The sequence below is a fragment of the Bos taurus genome, chromosome X (genome assembly GCF_002263795.3).
Source record: "Bos taurus isolate L1 Dominette 01449 registration number 42190680 breed Hereford chromosome X, ARS-UCD2.0, whole genome shotgun sequence".
In the NCBI taxonomy this organism is placed as follows: domain Eukaryota; kingdom Metazoa; phylum Chordata; class Mammalia; order Artiodactyla; family Bovidae; genus Bos; species Bos taurus.
In genome coordinates, this window is record NC_037357.1 from 127,830,845 (window position 1) to 127,852,390 (window position 21,546).

Genomic DNA, 21,546 nt, shown 5'->3' on the forward strand with positions numbered 1-21,546 from the left:
GTCCTTACGCTCCGCCTACACCAGGGCCCGCCTTTCTGTTACGTCACATGCGTCTCGTACGCCACTCCTCCCCACCGACACTGATCAGAATCCTTTCACATTCTTTTGACCCTTCGGGTCATGTTTGTTGAGCTGACACCACGCAACTCCCTTTGTGCTTCTGTCTCTACCTCCACTCTGATAGTTTATCTGCCCTCTGCCTGAGCTCACACCCCGCAGGCTCGACCAACTGTCTTGCGCTTAGGAGCGACTATGCCACGCCCTTCACGTGCCGATTCAGTCCAACATTTTCCGGTCACGCCTCTGTGTTACTCCTAGGCCACTCCCCTCCCGACGTGGCCGTCGCTGACGCTCCTTCCCACGGGTCCAGGCCCGTCCCTCAGTTCCTTGCCGCACCACATGATCCTGAGGTGCTCGTTGAGCACACTAACTCCGCGCACGCGCGTTTCCCTGTATTCCGTCCTGGCCACTCCCTGGATTCCCAGGACATCTAGTTCTGGTTACACTCTTGGCAGATCCACGCCCCCTGCTCTCCCCTTCTTGGCGGAACCTGATCTTGAGAAGCCTCAGAGAAGCGGGCGGAGCTTACGAATTTCTGGAGGAAATCGTCCAGGTCTCTCAGAGCTAGATGTTGGCGCCTTTTAGAGGGTGAAACGAACTTGGAGGTTTCTGCTTCTCCCCTAAAGATAGGTTTGCTTCATATTTCTCCGGGTTCCAAACACCACAACTCCAAGAGCAGAAACCGGGTAGGAAAGGTAACTGAGGACCAACTGAAACTATGTTCCTACCAGCTCACCAACCGAGTTTAAATAGCGGGCTGCATGGATTAAGCACACTCCTCTACTTCCTAATGTCTCCTTCGACGACTTTTTAAGGTACCTAGTGCCCTCCTGCTGTGTAGGGCCTGTGAAGGTAACACCACACTTAGATTTCTGCTTGTGGACCCCTTCTTCGAGAGGTCTTTACTGTCTCGATTTACAATTCTGGGTCCACAGAGAAAAGATTGAAGAGGTTATTACCAGCTTTTTTTTTTCCCCCTTCCTGTCCAGAATGGGCACTTCTAGGGTAAGGGCACTTTCCATTAGCCGTTCAGTTATTCATGCACTGAAATCGTATTTGTGGAGTACTATGTTCCAGTGCCAAGAGAGACTTCAAGGAGCTTTTAGCCTGAGGTTTCCCAGCTTGGGTTTGGATGGGACAAGAATTGAAGAGAAAATTAGCTAAGATGTGGTCAGGGGGTGGGTTATAGGTGGAAAAGGACTTGGTAAATGCCTCTTTTTTTAAAATTGAGGTTTAATTGACATATTACAATATATTGGTTTCAGGGGTACACATAATGATTCAGTATTGATGTAATTGTGAAATGATCACCACAGTAAATCTAATAAACATCCACACATAGTTACAGATTTTTTTCTTGTGATGAGACCTTTTAAGATTCACTCTCTTTGCAACTTGCAGATATACAACACAATATTGTTAATTGTAGTCACCTTTCTGTACATTACATCCCTATGACTTATTTATTTTATAAATAAGTTTGTAGCTTTTCATTAAGTTCAGTTCAGTCGCTCAATCCTGTCTGACTCTTTGTGACCCCATGGACTGCAGCATGCCAGGCTTCCCTGTTCATCACCAACTCTCGGAGCTTGCTCAAACTCACGTCGAGTCGGTGATGCCGCCCAACCATCTCATTCTCTGTCATCCACTTCTGCCTTCACTCTTTCCCAGCATCAGGGTCTTTTCCAGTGAGTCAATTCTGCATCAGGTGGCCAAAGTATTGGAGCTTCAGCTTCAGCACAGTCCTTCCAGTGAATATTCAGGACTGATTTCCTTTAGGATGGACTGGTTGGATCTCCTTGCAGTCCAAGGGACTCTCAAGAGTCTTCTCCAACACCACAGTTCAAAAGCATCAATTCTTTGGCACTCAGCATTTTTTATGCTCCAACTGTCACATCCATACATGACTGCTGGAAAAACCATAGCTTTTATTAGACAGACCTTTGTTGTAATGTCTCTGCTTTTTAATATGCTGTCTAGGTTGGTCATAGCTTTTCTTTCAAGGAGCAAGCATCTTTTGATTTCATGGCTGCAGTCACCATCTGCAGTGATTTTGGAGCCCCCCAAAATAAGTCTGTCACTGTTTGCATTGTTTCTCTATCTGTTTGCCATGAAGTGGTGGGATCGGATGCCATGATCTAGTTTTTTGAATATTGAGTTTTAAGCCAGCTTTTTCCCCTTCTTATTTCGCTTTTATCAAGAGGCTCTTTAGTTCCTTTTCACTTTCAGCCATAAGGGTGGTGTCATCTGCGTATCTGAGGTTATTGATATTTCTCCCAGCAATCTTGATTCAAGCTTGTGCTTCATCCAGCCCAGCATTTCGCATGATGTACTCTTCATATAAGTTAAGTAAGTAAGGGGACAACATACAGCCTTGACATACTCCTTTTCCAACCAGTCTGTTGGAACCAGTCTGTTGTTCCATGTCTGGTTCTAACTGTTGCTTCTTGACCTGCATACAGATTTCTCAGGAGGCAGGGGAGGTGGTCTGGTATTCCCATCTCTTGAAGAATTTTCCACAGTTTGTTGTGATCTACACAGTCAAAGGCTTTGGTATAGTCAATAAAGTAGAAGTAGATGTTTTTCTGGAATTCTCTTGCTTTTTCTGTGATCCAGCAGATGTTGGCAGTTTGATCTCTGGTTCCTCTGCCTTTTCTAAATCAAACTTGAACATCTGAAAGTTCATGTACTGTTGAAGCCTAACTTGGAGTACTTTCACTCATTTTACCCACCTCTACCCCCTACCTTTGCTGCTGCTGCTGCTGCTAAGTCGCTTCAGTCGTGTCCGGCTCTGTGCGACCCCATAGACGGCAGCCCACCAGGCTCCCCCGTACCCCCTGCCTTTGGTAACCCCCAATCTGTTCTCTGAATCTGTGAGTTCAGGTTTGTGTGTGTGTATTTTTAGATTCTACGTATAAGTGAGATCATAAGGTATTTGTTTCCTCTGTCTGGCTTATTTCATTTAGCATAATGCCCTGCAGCTTCATTTGTTTGTTTTTGAGATGCACAGTTTTTCTTGATGTTCAGTCCCAACGGAAATCCTAATTGCTCATCATAAGGATGCTATGAACTAAGTAGGAAGCAAGTGTCTTAAAGAATTTCATACAGATCCCCTCAATGTAAACTGTTGCCACAGTAACAAAGCACAGTTTATTAAATCAATTCTGTGAACCACCCACACTTTCCTGTTTATTTGAGATCACAGACCCTTAATGGTATGGCTTAGTCAGGGCAGCGTTAAGATCATTATTCCCCATGATGGCAAGTAAGTTTCAACTCACATGTTGACTGACTGAATAACTGCATTGGAGTTTTGTGATTGAGTCCGGGCTCAGAAGTAAAACGTTCTATAATAGATTAACAATGTCTTTTGTGGGTTCAGGATGAATGAGTGGTTGCAAAAACTTATCTAGCATCTCCGATTTGTAGTAATAGAGGTCTTACATCTATGTCTTTTAGGCAGTCTTCAGAAACATTTCTTACTGTAAGTTTTTGATGATTTCATACAGTAGAAAGATCAAGGTCATTGTCACTGGCCACAAGGGCAAAAACTTTGATCTTTTGATTATTTCATGTACTTTGTGTATCAACCAGAATGAGGGTAGCTTAAGCTTCTGTTAGGAAAATGAGAGCATCCATGAAATTAAAAGACGCTTATTCTTTGGAAGGAAAGTTATGACCAACCTAGATAGCATATTAAAAAGCAGAGACATTACTTTGCCAACAAAGGTCCATCTAGTCAAGGCTGTGGGTTTTCCAGCAGTCATGTATGGATGTGACAGTTGGACTGTGAAGAAACCTGAGTGCCAAAGAATTGATGCTTTTGAACTGTGGTATTGGAGAAGACTCTTGAGAGTCCCTTGGACTGCGAGATCTAACCAGTCCATTCTAAAGGAGATCAGTCCTGGGTGTTCATTGGAAGGACTGATGCTAAAGCTGAAACTCCAATACTTTGGCCACCTGATGTGAAGAGTTGACTCATTGGAAAAGACTCTGATGCTGGGAGGGATTGGGGGCAGGAGGAGAAGGGGGCAACAGATGAGATGGCTGGAAGGCATCACCGACTTGATGGACATGAGTTTGAATGAACTCTGGGAGTTGGTGATGGACAGGGAGGCCTGGTGTGCTGCAATTCATGGGGTCGCAAAGAGTCGGACACGACTGAGTGACTGAACTGAACTGAACCTAAAAGATACAGGGCCTCTCTACCTCTTTGTGTGTGTATACTTGGTCACTTAGTTGTGTCCAACTCTTTGCAGCCCCATGGACTGTAGCCCACCAGGCTCCTCTGTCCATGGAATTTTCCAGGCAAGAATACTGGAATGGGCTGCCATTTCCTGCTCCAGGGAATTGTCCCAGCTCAGGGGTGGAACCCACATCTCTTGCGTCTCTTGCATTAGCAAGTGGATTCTGTGCCACTTGGGAAGCCCTCTACCTCTTTATGGAGGTTGGTAACAGCGGTACCTGGTGGCAGGGCTAAATGTGATCAGGTAACACTAACTGGCAGTCAGATACAAGATTTAAGGATGGAAAATAGTACTCCATAGAGCATGGTTACAGTAATTTTTACCCAGAAAAAAGTATCATGACTTGTTGAAACCATGAGAAAACTCTTAATACAATACCCAAGCAGTGTTGGCTATGTCAGTAAAATCTTGTTTTTATTGCATAGGACTCATTTTTTAAAAATTCTTATTTTAAAAAATTTCACTTATTTTCATTGAAGTATAATTGGTTTACAATAGTGTGTTAGTTTCAGATGTACAGCAAAGTGATTCAGTTATATATATATATTTCATATTATTTTCCTTTATACGTTATTATAAAATATTGAATATAGTTCTCTGTAATAGCAGTAAATCCTTGTTGCTTATCTACCCCCTCTCTTCTTTGGTAACCATAAATTTGCTTTCTATGTCTATGAGTATTTTTGTTTTATATAAAGATTCATTTGTAATATATTTTAGAATGTACTTAAAAGTGATATCATATCATATTTGTCTTTCTCTGTCTCACTTCACAGAGTATGATAGTCTGTAGGTCCGTCCATGTTGCTGCAAATGGCAATATTTCATTCTTTTTTATGGTTAATATACCATTGTGTATCTATACTACATCGTCTTAAGCCAGTTGCCTGTTGATGGGCATTCAGGTTGCCTCCATGTCTTGGCTATTGTAAATAGTGCTGCTGTGAACGTTGGGATTCATGTGTCTTTTCAAATTAGAGTTTTCATCTTTCTTTTTTCTTTTTTTTTAGTTTTCTTAAGGAATCTGCATCCTGCTTTCTATAGTACCTGCAACAATTTACATTGTACGTGGGACTCATTTGAATGTATTGGTCTTCATGGACAAGGTGAGACAGTCAGTCACATATGCATTCTGTTTATGAAAGTGTTCTTTAAATTGCTACCTTAGGAATATAAAATTGGCAGAATTATACTCACTTAGTTTGTCTGAATTAATCTTTATTTCTAAAGATTAGTGATTAACTTTCTCTGAAGCTGAAAATTGTTACCTTGTGGGGGTGAAAAGGTAAGGTTCATAAAGTTACAGTTGTTGATTAACCTACAAAATTTGACTAGCCTTCGAATATTATAGCTTTGGATTTTTTTTTCTCATCTAAGAAGGGCATAAGGTCTGGGAGTGGAGACTGAAGTTTTCCACAGCCCAGGGTTCCTGATTTGTCAAAGTACTGGAAATTGTCTTTCTCTGGTGGAGATAGTCAAAAAAATTGCAGTGTACTTCATGATACTTAATTTCCATGGTCTTAAATGCCTTAGACTGCCAATTTATAGTTCAGTTTTACTGTCAAATATTCATGGGCCATGAGAAATGCAAATGGAACCAAATATAATCCCTGCCCTCCAAGAACTTAAAATTTGAAGGATCTAGAAACAAATCATGTTGGCAATAGATCCATGTGCGAATGTGAACAAAATGCTGTGGAAACACAGGACAGAGAATGAAAAGTTAGTAGAGTGGACAAGTCCACAACAAACAACAGCTAAGAATCTATAACAAAAAGAAAAGAAAGATTTCTTAAAGGAGGTGATCATTGAGATAGACCTGTAATGGTGGTTAAAATATTTAAAGATAAAAAATGAAAGCTCACAGTATTCAGGTCATTCTAGGTTTTGAAAATTACCTGATTGTGACAATGAAGCAATCAGTTAAAATTTCAAAGCTGCATTTGTCCTCCATACTACATCTTGTTTTATCGCAGGTAAATGGAGCATACATATCACCCACATGTATTTACAACTCGGATGAACTTTAAAAGGCATCTTATGTGAGTCAAAAGACCAACTCATGTGTTTCCTTTTCGTGTGATCTCATGTTTAATTCATTCTCCAGATCAGTAGTTACGTGCCAAGAAACTGCTTTTCAGTAATGTTGTGGAGTAGGAAAAAGCACGGAGAAATCAGTTTCTCTTTCCTGTCTCAGGAGACTCAGTGCCTTTTGTATCGCTCATGGCAATAGTAGTCTCAACTTTTTATCTGCATTCTTGAAACTCTAAACATTGCCAGTAATAGGGCCATATTGTGAATGTTTGAAACCACTTTAGTTGTCATCATTACCACTGTTACTGATAAATTATTAAGCTCCTATTTGTAAAATTGCTGAAATGAGCATTGTATGGAACAAGTTGGATATGAATTTTCTGGAGGTTTAATACTTACAATTGTGCATGAAAATAAAGACTAAGTATGTGCAAGATTTTGAAAAGTGAAAGAAAAAACCCCGCTATGTTGAGAGTCAAGAACGATAGCTTCTAGTTTTGGGTTCACCACTTTTACTAAACTCTCAAGCTCTTTAGTTGTTAAAATCTTTTTTGGTACATTCCAACTGATCCAGACCTTGTAAGAAAGACTCTTCATGTTTTAAGTCAAGTTATTGACAGTATCTTATCACTGAACATTTTCTTTTTCTGTTCATCTTACAGGACCTATAAAAGGCAATATTTTTAACCATTTCATTTTTGGCTGCTGTTTCTTTTGCTAATGACAAATACTTTTCTAATTTTCTAATGCTTTTCTAAATACTGGGGTATAGAAAAATTAAAACTGTAACTGTAGACTATTGAGAAAATAGAATGAGATCACTGTACATTTGTACTTGTTATGTCATGTGGCCAGAACAATATTCCAAGGAAAATTCGTAGCCATAGGTATTTTCATATTAACTGAGAAAGATTAAAAATAAATAAGCCTATTAGCCAGTTCAAGAGTTATAAAAAGAACAAGAAAACCAGTATGATGGTGAGATTAAAGAATAACTGTAAAGCTGGATGAATTAGGAAGCAGAGGAATTAAAAATTAAATGCAAGATCTTCTTTGATTAACCAATAAAAAGAGTAGGTAAATCTCTGGAAAGAACAGTGGAAAAATGAGGAAAAAATTAATATATAACTGGGAAATATAAAGGGACTATAACAATGAATGGAGTATTTTATGAGATATATATTGTATGCAGTCTATGAGAAGACTGGAAAATCTTAATGAAATGAATGCTTCTCTTGGATACCGTAAACAGTGAAAGGGGAAAGAAATAAGAAACCTGCAATTAATGACATTATAAGAAAGTTTTAAAATTAAGAACTCTTCCTCCAAAATATATATAGTCTTAGATTCTTCAACTCTGAATATTTCATTTCTTCTGCATTTTCAAGTATTTGTAAATGTAGATAATGTTACAAATCATTCTATACCATTTTTCAAGGTGGTACTGTAAGGACTGGAAAAAGGGATCAGCACTTGAATAGGAACCTAAATGGTATTCTTCTATGAAAATGGATTTAAAAAGCTAAAGAAAACAAACACAGCAAGAAAGTCCAGAAGCAAGTTAGAAGTAATCAAACTAAGTTTATCTAAGGATTGGATCAACCTAAAGAAATTTTTTAATATAACATGCCAAGTGGTAAAAATTCTAGGGTCATATTAATAGATATTGAAAAGGCAGGTGATAAAATTCAATGTCACTTGACAAAAGGAAGTTTTCAGTAAGTTAGGAATAAAAGGTGCTTTTATCTTACAATATATCAAATTTAAAGTGACACACTGGGGGATTCCCTGGCTGTCCAGTGGTTAAGACTCTGTGCTTTCATTGTCGAGGGCATGAGTTCAATCCCTGGTCAGGGAACTAAGATCCCACAAGCCACACTGCACAGTCAAAATAAATAAATAATTATATTTAAAAAAGTAAAATGACTCAACCAGATCCCGTGGGGAGCAGCATTCCCATTAGGGTAAGGAAGAAGACAAGGGCCTATGTGATTCTCATTGTGATGCTGCCCTGTTCTCACAGGGCCACTACAATGAGACCAAACGACAATAATGTCACAAGGGAACACACAGGAAGATCCAAGGCTAAGGAACGTGTGTTTCAACTATTAAAATATATTCACACTGGTCATCCGTATGGGTGGTATTATAGGTATTTTGTACTTTTCGCTTTTTGGTTCTCTGTATTTTCTGTACAGAACTTCTGTTGCCCTTTTCTCTGTTGATTTTTAAAATGAGGCAACAAACATTGAGAAATCGTAATTCAAAAGAGAAGAGAGTTTCTTCTCTTTTCAAATGAATGGCTTAAATACAGTTCACTGTTTTACTGTCTGCAGTCCTCCTAAGTAAAAGCAAAAGAGATACTTGATATTTTTATGAAGTCTTAAGGCTAAAGCAAGTCTGAATCAGATTCCTATCTCTCCAGGGGTTTACTATATGCGACTAATCAGTTTTGTTACAATCTCTATCTATCCCCTGCCACCCTCCTCCCCGCAGGATGCCGATATCTGGTCTAACATTTCCTAAGATAAGTTCATCTAGCCTGACTTTATTTTCAGGGGTTAGCTATGTAGGCCCTTCCTTCTAGGAAATTTCCATTTCCCCCAATAGTAAAATTTCTGGAATGACTGGGTTCATTCCAGAACCCAGGGAGACTGGGCCACGTCTCTCTCTAGAACAACTTTTCCTGACTCTGTATCCTGGCAACCAAGGTGAAGGAGATGAAGAAAAGCTCCTTAAGTGGAGTTAGCTGACAGCAATGGGTCATCTACAATAAACTATCACCCTAACCAGGAAGGGGAGATGAGAAGTGTAGTTGTTGATATTTTTCTTGTTGTTTCTTTAAAAATCCAAATTTTCTATTTAACAGTGGGGTCATCCAATCTAATTTTTCCATTCATGGTTTTTAAGCAACAAGGTAGAATTTGGGGACTGAACTCATGCAGAGGCTGCGTGGTAGAGAGGAAGGCCCTGACACTGGCCTGCTGGGGGCTTGATTGGCATCTGTAGAATGCCCGTGAGGGGATGGTTCTCTGCTCACTGCCATAGTCCTCAGAGCATCTCTGAGGTTTTGTTACAATGTCCCTTTTGACCAGTGATGACCCAAAACACAGTCCGGTTCAGCATGGTGGAGATAGGGTTCAGGTGTAAGTCATCCAGGCTGGTAAAGCGACACCCATTCCACTCCTCCTGTTGCCACCAATGCCTTAAACACTGAATCCTCAGTTTTCTCGTATGTAAGTTGACTATAACACAGCAATGTGGGGTGCTGTTTTGAGGATTAGAGGAATAGTCCAGCGAAGTTAGTTCATGGTGAAAGTGGAAGTTGCTCAGTTGTGTCCGACTCTTTGAGACCCCATGGACTATACAGTCCATGGAATTCTCCAGGCCAGAATACTGGAGTGGGTAGCCTTTCCCTTCTCCAGGGGATCTTCCCAACCCAGGGATTGAACCCAGGTCTCCCGCATTGCAGGCGGATTCTTTAGCAACTGAGCTATCAGGGAAGCCCCAGTTCATGGTAGGTAGTTCCTAATTACTGTTGTATAACTGCACTGACCATTGTCACTAGCCAAATATGTTTACATTAAATTAATACAAATTCAGTGTCTCAGCAGCAGTAGCCCCATTTTGGGTGCTCAACAGCCACCTATGCCTAGTGGCTAGTACATTGTATGTGCTGTATACATGCTATATATTGCAGATATAGAACATTTCCATCATCACAGAATGTTCCATTGGATAGCACTGCTCTATGTCATTAACTTTAATTTTACACAACTACCAGGCCTTAGGGCTGACCAAAAGCATTCTCTTTGATTGGGAAGTTCTCCTGAATGTTCACCTGTGGAGGTGAGAGTCAGATAAAGCCAGTCTTAGAAGGGTGTCCTTTGTTCACCAGAGATAGAAAGGAGTGATGTTTGTTTCCTAAATTAAGATAGTCTATCTATAAGCCAGATATTTCAGTCCTGAAAAGGCAGAGAGTTCACATCGTAAACTTCCAGAAAGGACTAATTCTTTCCACTGTGCATTTAACCAGACAACAGAAGGAAGGGCTGGGGAGGAGTCCAACTTCTGAGTCAGCAGAGAAAACATTCTTTGGAGGTAGAGTTTGGGAAGGACAGCTAATCTGTTTTCCAAACAGATTTTCATAAATAACTGACAGGAGATGGGCTGCTTCTATCAAAGTATTAACCCAAATGATGGGGGTTAATCATTAAACCTTTTAGGTGGTGGCTTGCTTCTTTGTCTCATATTCTAATCCGGGTCACAGAATGGCTAAGGCAGCTTTAAGTGAAGGGTGAATTTTTTTTTTCTTCCGTTTGCCTTGTGTTTTCCACTCTGAAAGAATGTTGTGGCTGCTCTTTTTTCTAGTAACTGCTATTCATGCCGATCTCTGTCGACCAGGTACGTAAGCCTTGAAACTTCAAAATAGATTAACAGTTTTCTGAATGATTGACAAGTCTCTGACTGAAAGACTTCTTTATTTTTCTAAATCTGCTGATGTGTTGTGGCTTGAAACTTGAGCCTGTGAACGTTTTATGAGTTTGAAAGAAAATTTTCAACCATCTAAGATGATTGCAGTTAAACTTTCAGAAGTTTTAGGGACAGTTTAATTGCAATCTGTGTTCTGTTGATTTGAAAAAAAAAAAGTGAAAGTGAAAGTTACTCAATCGTGTCCGACTCTTTGCGACCCCATAGCCTGCACAGTCTGTGGAATTTTCCAGGCCAAAATACTGAAGTGGGTAGCCTTTCCCTTCTCCCGGGGATCTTCCCAACCCAGGGATCAAACCCAGGGATCAAACCCAGGTCTCCCACGTTGCAGGTGGATTGTTCATCAGCTGAGCCACCAGCGAAGCCCAAGAATACTGGAGTGGGTAGCCTATTCCTTTTCCAGAGGATCTTCTTAACCCAGGAATTGAACCAGGGTCTATTGATTTGAGTTACATTAAATATTAGGATTTATCAGGCTCCATTTTGATGGATTTTATCATCATGTACTGCTCTCTTTTTTCTCTCTGGCAGATGCAGAAAATGCTTTTAAAGTGAGACTTAGTATCAGAACAGCCCTGGGAGATAAGGCAGTAAGTGCAGATCCTGCATGTTCCTTTAAAATTTTGTTTGCTAATAACACTGCTTTCTCTGATAATGAGCCTCTGTGCATAGTTATCTTAAACTTGCACAAACTACTTCTAAAGATGTCAAATCTGGTATTTTCTTAAAGCAAAACGATTTGTAGTAAAATAGAAATTGTTAATAAAGTGATTTTGCCTGAAGTATTTAATCTGTGGCGTATCCTGGAAAATATGCGAAGTTCTGTACTACCCCAAACAGGCCTGGTTTGGGCTCTGCTCCTGACCGTACTGGTCATTCGAATTTTGTCAGTCACTTTTCTCATCATTGAAAAGAGGGCATGTTTCACCCATGTAAGATCTTTCGTGGCACAAAACGTTCCACTTCTCTGGTCACTTGTCTTCAATTCTCAAATATCAAGATAACAGCATGAAATATATGTTTATGAAATTAAAGTTAAAAAAACACTCATGGGGCTACAGTAGCTATAGGAACAGTAAAGCTGCTGCTGCTGCTAAGTCGCTTCAGTCGTGTCTGACTCTGCGACCCCATAGACGGCAGCCCACCAGGCTCCCCCGTCCCTGGGATTCTCCAGGCAAGAACACTGGAGTGGGGTGCCATTGCCTTCTCCAGTAGGAACAGTAAAGACTCTCAATTAATGAGATGGAGTTGTGTCATTCTAGTTTCAGTTTGCCAGTGTGGTCTGTGAAAATTTTCTCCAATAGAAGGTGAGAGATGCCTCAGGCTAGAGATGATAAAAAGAAATGCTGAAGAAACTTGGACATATTCGGTTTGCAAGGCAATCCACCATTTTGTTCACTCAGTGAGTAATAATCATTCTAACACCAGCATTCCTTCAGAACTTAGCTTACTTTGTACCTGGGACCCTTCTAATCACTTTGCCCACATTAGCTCATTTAGCTCTCTCAACAGCCTTTTGAGGACGATGACATGGGTATTCCCATTCTCATTAGGTGGATGAGAAAACAGAGGTGCAAAGACATTAAGTGACCTACTCAGGATCTCAAGTCAGCAGGGGGCAGGGGGTCAGGTTTGACGGCAGAATCCACCATCTCTGCCAGTGCGTAGGGTTGCTTTTCCCAGAATCCTCTGAGGGCAGGCACCACACTGGATGCTCAGGACACGGTACAGCTAAAACCAGACTTGTCCTTGCCCTTGGGGAGCTTATAGTCGTGGGATTGGTTGCATATCCAATGAACCAAATGCAAGTGTGCGATCTTGACAAGCATTTCAGGAAAGAGAAGTCCACAGGGACTTTGGCCTCATTAGAGGCCACAGGACCTGGCATTTACTGTGAGGTCTAAAACACTAGTAGGAGTGAACCTGGGGAATACAAGGAAAGAGGGTGAAGGGACTAGCACATGCAAAGGCTTATTACAAGGGAGGAACGTGGGAAGAGAAGGGTGGAAGGATGGCCAAGGTGTTTGGAACTGGAGCAGCGAAGAGGAGCATCGCATGTAATAAGTTTCCAGAGAAAGGAGGGGTCAGGCCCAAGAATGTATGGATTGTATTAAGGAGTTTTGGTATTATTTCTAAAGCAAGTGGGGGTTTCGTGGAAGGGGTGTCATGACAGAATGTGTTTGCAAGATACTTTGGCCACAGACTAGAGGACAGACTCAAAGAGACTAGAGTAGACAGAAGGAACCAGTTGGGAGGCGATTGGAGCAGTACCGGTGAGAGATGATGGCCATTTGGAGTCCGGTGTGTTGATGGAGAGAGGGGCAGTGAAAGGATTTGAGAGCCATGGGATGGGATGACAAGGGAGGGAAGAGGATAGGTCAAGGATAAGCAACTAGATGGATGGTAGCACCTTTATGACTCAGGGAACTGAGAATAGATAAGAAAACCATGGATTTTGGACTTACTGAGTTTGAGACATTATTGAACTGGCTTGAGATATCCATTCCCGCATCTCTTGCACTGAAGTGATGATGACAGTGCTGATGAGGAAGGTGGAGGATGGCCAGAGGAGAGGGGCTGGCCTTGAGCTTTGTGATTCTCAAAGAACTTGCAAAGGAGGCAGAGGGACAGCAGGAAGACCAGGAGGATGCTGTGTCAGGAAAGGAAAGAGAGTGCTTTCAGATGAAGGGAGTGTTCAAGAGTGTTGAGTGCTGTTGAGGGGCCAGGCGAGGGGACACTGAAAACCGCTCATTGTGTTGAGCAACGTGAAGATCATTGGTAACATGAGAGAGCTGCTTTGTGGAGTGCAGGGACGGGAAGGCAGGTGGAGGAGGTTCAGAATACGTGGTCAGTGACCAGCTGCGGACAGGAGGATGGACAACTCCTTCAAGAATTTTGGTTGTGAAGGGCAGGAGAGAAACGACAGTTGGTAGAAGAAGGAGGACTGAATAAAGTGATTTGGTTTTGTTATTTTAATGGGAAAGACTTAAGCATAGTTCAGAGTCAATGAACAGCTTCCAGTCAGCATTGAATGCACAGAGGAAACTGATATAGTTTAGATCCAGAGAAGGGCCAAATGGAATAAGGGGATGCCAGGCGGTTTGAGAGTAGGTCACCATGAACTGAGTTAAGGCACACTGCTTTGTGATTTTCTCCAGTTATGCTAGATTACATACCTAAAATGTGGAGTCAGCCACCTTAGTTTGCTGCTGCTGCTGCTGCTAAGTCGCTTCAGTCGTGTCCGACTCTGTGCGACCCCACAGACGGCAGCCCACCAGGCTACCCCGTCCCTGGGATTAGGGCTGCTATAATACTACCACAGACTCGGTGGCTTAAATGATGGAAATTTGTTCCCTCTCATTTTGGAGGCTGGAAGTCCAAGATCAAGGTGTCAGCAGGGTTGATTTCCTTTTGAGTTCTGTGAGAGAGGGATGTGTTCCAGAACATCTCCTTGGCTTTTGGGTGGCTGTGTTCACATGTTTTCCTTCTGTGTCTATGTCCAAATTTCCTGTTCTTACAATGACACCCATCATATTGGATTAGGACCCACCCTAATGATCTGATTTTAACCTAATCACCTGGGTAAAGACACTGTCTTCCATATATGGTTACATTTTGAGGTACTGGGGGTTAGGATTTTAACAAACAACTTTCTTTGTGGGAAATACAATTCAGCCCATCCCATGCACATCCACTCAAGTTTTCAGCTAAGAAAATGAAAACTTGTACTGGTATGAATACAGGAAAGGAAGCTGAGATGGGGAGTCAGTTTATGAGGGGAGAGAGAAAGGATGAAAAGGAATCAACTGTTTACATACAGGATGAGATGTCCAAATGCCCTGTTTGTTGACTGGTTACTAATACTGCAGATTTTGAAGAAGAGTGTGCAGTGGGAAATACAGCACACTTGCAGTGATAGAATAACCAGGAGATTCTATCCTAAACATTATGGTGACATGATTTATCATGGTCCCCAGTCTTTTTTTGTGTAAGATGAAAGAGGGAGACACAGACAGACACACACACACCAACACCACTGTGGCCACAGTTACAACCCAGTGGACCAGTTTGTATTCCATGCCTCTCTACTTTTCATTCTCTGTGTTACTTCTCTTTCAGTATGCTTGGGATGCAAATGAAGAGTATCTCTTCAAAGCAATGGTGGCTTTCTCCATGAGAAAAGTTCCCAACAGAGAAACAACTGAGTAAGTAAACAGTGAAAAGTCTTAATTGATTGATTGCAATATTATTTGAGATAGAATTAATACAAAACTCAATCTTGAAAATAATTTATTTAAATATAATTTTTAAGGGACCCACATTTTAATTTAACATTTAAAAAAACTTTATAATCTAGGTCAGCTTATAGTTTATATCATGTTCAAATAATGGTCTTCATTCAATAGGCACTATGGAGATAAATATAAAAATTTGTAGTTATATGTCATAAGCTTTCTAGATTTCTATTTTATGTATATTTCTCTTGTTGATACGATAGATAGATGGAAAGAGAAGAGTTCTATTCTCATTGTATTGGTCTGCTCTGGCTGTCATAACAAAATACCGTAGACTGGGTGACTTAAACAACAGAAATTTATTTCTCACTGTTCCGGAGGCTGAGAGAGTTGAAGAGTAAGATGCTGACAAGGTAGATTTCGATCTGAGGCCTCTCCTTTCAGCTTGCAGGTGCCACCAAATCTTTGTATGCTCACATGATCTCTTTTTGGTTGAAGGAGAACTGGCAGGGGAGAGAATGAGCATTCTGGAGTCTTTTTGGATGAGGGTGCTAATCCTTTCTATCAGTTAAATGACATCTCATTTAACTCTAATTATCTCCTTATAGGCCCTGTCTCCAAATGCATTCACATTTGGGGTTAGAGCTTCAACATATGAATTTGGGGAGGAGGATAAATCCATAGCACTCACTTTGAAAATAATTTACATATGTATAGGTTCATCGTACTGTTGGTATCTGTCATAGCACCTTGTTTATTTCTTAAAAGTTTTAGTACAGTTTTGATAGTTTTACATTTTTGTCTATTCTTCTGGAGGAATCTTCCCTATTTGTGATGTTTCTTTTCGTCTCTATTTGTGATTAGGGCAACACTCCTGGTTTCTCTCTACCCTCTTCCTTCACTATTCCCCTTGAGAGGTGAAATGACTGGACTGATCTGATTGATGGGCTGGAAGGGGAAGCGGCGTACTCTCAGCACACATTTTTCTGTGCTGCTCCTCACACTAAATACAGAATCAGGCCCTGCCTGGGCAGGCTCACACACCCTCATGGCTGTTTGTGCTGTCTACAGCTATGGACTGTTTAGATTGGTAGGTACCAGATCCTAAGGTGTTAAATATCTTGCCTCTTACTCCAGTATGTGGTGATAGCTGCTTCAGTTCAGCTCTACCTGGGTCATTAGAGATGAATTTATCTCATTTGAGAATTTTTTTACAATTCGGAAGGAAATTTACCTGCTGATGAAAGTTACATCCTCCAATGAAGTCTTTTATTTTGGTCTCCTGTTTGCTTCACTCTTTTGTCTTCTGTTAAAAACCTAGCAAAGACGGTTTCTATTTATTGGTCCTACTCAAAGCCACAATGTATTATGCATGAGCTGTGAATATAAGGAATAAACAGAAGAGTAACATTTGGAGGAACAAAATAAACATACAATATGTGGATTTGTGTGTTCACACACACACACGTATTTTAAAATATGTAACGTATTCACATGATTCAAAAAATTAAAAGAAGGGGCTGTAAGGTAAAAAAAAATACCCTAAGTGAACTCTACTCTTATTTTATAGATTTTTAGAAAAGATATATTTGCTTTTATCTTATGCCTTTAAACTGAAGCATTCTTTCTGAAATGATATTAATATCCTTTTTAAAATAAAAAAGTAGAAGATTGCCTTCTAAAAAATCAAAAAGGAAAAATATAAGGAGAAAAGGGAACCCTGGTACTCTATTGGTGGGGATGTAAATTGGTGCAGCTACTATGGAAAACAGTATGGAGTTTCCTCAAAAAACTAAAAATATGTGTAAGGGCATAAATATATTTATTATGTTTGTAAAAATTCATTCTGTACAATTGCAGACCAAGGTTGCTCTTCTGTAATTTATGGGATATTATGTTTTAAAGACCATCTTGGAATACAATTAGAGAACTTAGTATTTTGATGTACTAAGACCTATTTTAAGCTTAATATTTTACCTCTGCAAAAACTTTAAAGATGTTATTTTCAAAAAGTTAAAAAAAAACACCCTAAAAATAGAATTAACATATGACCCAGCAGACCATTCCTGGTTATTTATCAGAAAAAAGAAAACATGCTAATTCAAAAAGATACACACATCCCGATGTTCATAGAAATGTTATTTACATTAGCTAAGCTACAGAAGCAACCTAAGTGCCCATCAACAGATGAACAGATATAGAAGATGGTGTATACACACACAAACACACACACACACAAATGGAATACTACTCCACCAGAAAAAAGAGTGAAATTTTACCATTTGCAACAATGTGGATGTACTTGGGTGGGTATTATGTTTAGTGAAATTAAGTCAGACACATACTGTGTGTTATCACTTCTGTGTGGAATCCAGAAAATAAAGCAGACTTGTGAATGTGAATATAACAAAAAGAAACAAACTCAGATATGGAGAACAACCTAGTGACTACCAAAGGGGAGAGGGAAGCGGGAAGGACAAGACAGGGGCATGGAATTCAGAGGTAGAGTTGCTGTATGTAAAAGAAAGAAACTACAAGGATATATTGTATAGCACAGAAAATGTAGCCAATATTTTATAACTGTAAATGGAGTATAGCCTTTGAAATTGCAAATCAATATGTTGTACCCCTGAAATTTATATAATATTGTACATAAACTATACTTCAATTAAAAAAAAAAGAAAAACATAAGGAAAAAAGCCATTGGCCATCTCACAATGCTAAAACCCCTCAACTAGTCTCTTTTAATCGTACTGTTACTCTTGATCAGCAGAATTTATATATACTGTTTTTTATTATACTCTTACTTCCTCTGAGTGCAAAATTTCATCTTGTGACTATGTTAAATCATGCTTCCATTCTTAGGAAAAGTTAATTTAAATTCATAATATTTTAGATTAATTTTGAGAAGTTCACTTTTGAAATTTTTTATTTTCCCAAGCCTGCGCCTTGTAGGAGTCTGTGAATATATGATCTTGTTTATTTGCTGAGATGTTTTAACTGGGTGCATAGGCTATATATAGTACCTTTTGTTGCCAGTGTCAGTTGAAAAAATTGAAAAGTGCAAAACTAGATTGCGGTTCAACAAATTTTTCCCGGTAAATTCTCAGCTTGAGTCTCAGCAGTACTGCTGTCAGCAGGCTGAGTGATGAGGGCTGCCTAATGAATCAGGATGTGTTTAAGATCTTGTACAGGTGCTGGGCCCAATTCTACATGATCATGATCATGAGGCCCTCTGGGAAAGGGGACCACACGACACAAGATGGATTGAAAACAACTTCCCAGGCAGACTGCCTCTCCCAAGTGTGACAGGTAACAGAAAAACACCAGTAGCTTGGCAAATGGATCAGATTTTAAATCTGCCTTTCAGAGGTCTTTTTGTGCCAGTGTCAGGCAGATTGAATTCTAGAGGGGTGGCATGTATCCCTTTGAGGATGGCTTCAGGAATTCAAATCATGAACATTTGCCAGTTTAAAAAAACTTTTTTCCTGTTTATTGCTTATTCTGTGGATATTGCAGAAAACTTAGAGATATTGAGGTGTACTGGATGGAAAATGTAAAGAACAACTCACTAATGAAGGCTTCCCTGGTGGCTCAGTGGTAAAGAACCTGCCTGCCCATGCCAGAGACTCTGGAGACACAGGTTTGATACCCGGATCAGGAAGATCCACTGGAGGAGAGCATGGCAACACACTCCAGTATTCTTGCCTGTAGAATTCCATGAACAGAGGAGCCTGGAGGGCTATAGTCCATGGGGTCACAAAGAGTCAGACATGACTTAGCAACTCAACAACAACTCACTGAAATAGCAATGAACAGAGTAATGAAGACTCTCAATTTAATTCCAGCTTTTACCCAGTCCTAACTACAGTATCTCTTCTATCAAGCATGATCACCTCCATGACACAGGGTTAGTGTCTCCTCTGCATATTTGGGAACCTACGAGCGGCCTACCCTTGACCCAGTAGAACCTGGTTGGACTGTGCAGGAGGGTGTTCGTTCTAGAGTGAGGTCCTGGCTGCCTCCATGTAGGACTTACGTCCAGTCACCATGACCCCACTCAGGCAGTGGAAGAGAAGGTCAGGGGTCCCAAAGGCAGAGGTGTGGGCCTGCAGAGAGGGGGCGGGCCGCCTCTACCACCCTCCCCAGAGGATGGGTGGGATGAGTGGCAGCAGTCTGCACTTGCAGCCCACAGGGAGCTGACAGCTGGGTCCATGTGAGGAGCTGGTGCCCAGGCCACACTGGTGCCAAACTTGCCTGCTCCCCTGCTCACCTCAGGTCACACAGAGCCGCCAGTAGAGAGAGGAGTCGTCTGTGAGAGGAGAGATGGGCATGTCGTTCCCCAACTTGCGCACGTGCCGAGGCGTAGCACCAGAGTAGCAGTGCCTAGAGCTCTGGACACCATGAGAGTGTGTCCAGGCACTGAGACCATCCTGTGGGTGGAAGAGAGACTGGCACCTGCCTCTCAGCTGGAGAAAGCTGAAGGCAAAGGCAGCTCGAGCCTGTATGAGCGAGAGAGAGCGGTTTTGCCAGCAGTCTGCCCTCAGATGGCAGCTGGGCCAAGTGGAGGCCACTGAAGGGAGCTGGATGGGCCTGTGGGACCCAAGATCCAAGTGCAGGGCCCAGGGAAGGCGGAGAGTGGTCAGGCAGGGCGAGGTGGAAGCCATTGTCTGTGCCAGGGGAAGGGCCAGTGCAGAGATCGCCACGCCTTCTCTGAAGGCCCCAAGTGCACTCTGGAGGGACAGGAGGGCCCGCCATAGTGAGGCCACCAGCAGGCAGGGGCGCACGGGGAGCCCACCTGGGGAACCAAAGCTGGCCTCGTCCTGCAGATCCCTGCCCCCTCCCCTATCCCTTTTCCATCCCTCAGTGAGCAGGAGTGGGGGAGGTCAGGGGCTATGGGCAGGAGGAGTGGAGCCTGAAGGGCAGAATGCATGCTGCACAGGCCAGCCCAGTGGGGAGGGAAGCTGGGTGTTAGAGGCGGGAAGACAGTTGGTCTAGGTTTTGATCAGACTGGCCTGAGCTCTTAAACACCCAGAAATGACACACCAGCTGTATCAGTCCCTCCAGATGCTGCAGGGAGTGAAGGAGAGAAAGAGCTGACAGAGCACCCAAGGCAATGGTGTGAGAAGCAGAAGACTTCTTCACTGGGCTCTCCTGAGGCTGCATATGCTGCACTGCTGGGTGGGAGCCAGAGAAATTGGTAGCTGCTATCGGAAGCCTGCTGTGTAGGCTGCTGTATAGGCCCTGAGACTTCAGTGGTGGATAAATCCAGGTCCCACAAAGGACATTCGCAAGGAGCTGGCCCAGGCAGACATGGAAGATGAATGAAATGGGACAGAACCAATTCTTTTGAAACCGTTGCTGACAGATCTTGATATCAGGTGGTTTTCTTGCTCTTCCATGAGTTTTCTTAAAAGTAGGATGGATGATGCAAGTAAAAGACTAAGTGGTAGAAAGTTCTGCTTTTATTAGATCAGGTTACATTAAGTTTTCTTGGGACTTTGAAGATAGTAAACAGGTGTTTTCAAGGTTTTGTTGTAAAGTTTAGTCCAGATTTTTGAAAAGATTTTCACAGGAAGTTTTAAATGTTGAAAGTATTATCTCAGGAAATTATGATGAAATTTTAGTCCATTTTCCAGGTCAACTGAGAAATTTATCTGCCTCCTTTACTCAAATAATGTTTCTATCAGATAATTTATCATTTTTAGTGGAGAAGTAGAAGTGTAACTCAAGCACAGTGTTCTCTTTCTGAGTAAGATGATGTAGGGCACAGAATGAATTTCTTCCTCTGTCTAATTATTCAGGGATAAGCCTTGTGATCTGAGAAGGAACAACATGCTCTTGTATCCATGGTAAGGGGATTAACGTTCTTGTGCTTGTAAAGTAGCAGCCCAGCTCCTATTTAGTCCTTTGATTTCAAGAAACAAGAGGCTGATTCTTCTCAGCCCAGTTGGCCCTGTCTGGTGCCATTGACGAGAAGTGGCAGCGGAGCCACTTAGACAGTTACCTTCAGTCCAGGGCTCCCCACACTTGAGGAAAGGGAGTGGACATTTCTATCTTAGTGGTTTGCTGACAGAAGCAATTGTTGATGTCTAAGTATTACTGTTTCTGACACAGTTTGACAAAATTATTATTCAAGTGAATGCAAAGAATTCCATCAGACCCACGTGTATTTACAAATCTTGAAAATGTATGTTTTCCATTTAGCTGTGCTAGTGCAATTTCACTCAGTATTTATTTTTATTGAAGTGTAATAGATCCCAGTATGTGAGCTGCAAGTGTAAAACATAATGACTTGATATTTGTGTGTATTGTGAAATGATCACCACAATAAATATGATTAACATCTGTCACCATGCATTATAATAAGATTTTATTTGTCGTGATGAGAACTTTTAAAGATTTAGGCATTTCAGTTTATTTATTACATCAAAACATGCTTTGAAAGACAAGTTTAGTTCAGTAAGTGCTGTTGGCTG

The 21,546-nt window shown here is 41.3% G+C and overlaps 1 protein-coding gene across 7 annotated transcripts in view; it reads left to right on the plus strand.

The window, feature by feature from the left end:
- The first annotated feature begins 2 nt into the window (after positions 1-2).
- Positions 3-21,546, plus strand: part of CLTRN (collectrin, amino acid transport regulator) — a 47,503-nt gene continuing 25,959 nt past the window's right edge. The window contains exons 1-6 of one of the 7 annotated variants that reach the window (XR_003033388.2): positions 3-613; positions 5,318-5,413; positions 10,713-10,745; positions 11,364-11,422; positions 14,952-15,037; positions 15,932-16,157. Coding sequence is in view for 6 of the 7 variants with exons in the window: in XM_059883370.1 (XP_059739353.1) it covers positions 400-613; positions 5,318-5,413; positions 10,713-10,745; positions 11,364-11,422; positions 14,952-15,037 (488 nt within the window). In the remaining variant the exon portion in view is untranslated. Of the gene's footprint in view, positions 876-5,317; positions 5,414-10,609; positions 10,746-11,363; positions 11,423-14,951; positions 15,038-15,931; positions 16,158-21,546 lie in introns of those variants that run through there. The other 6 variants (XM_059883370.1, XM_059883368.1, XM_059883369.1 and 3 more) reach the window with 6 other exon arrangements.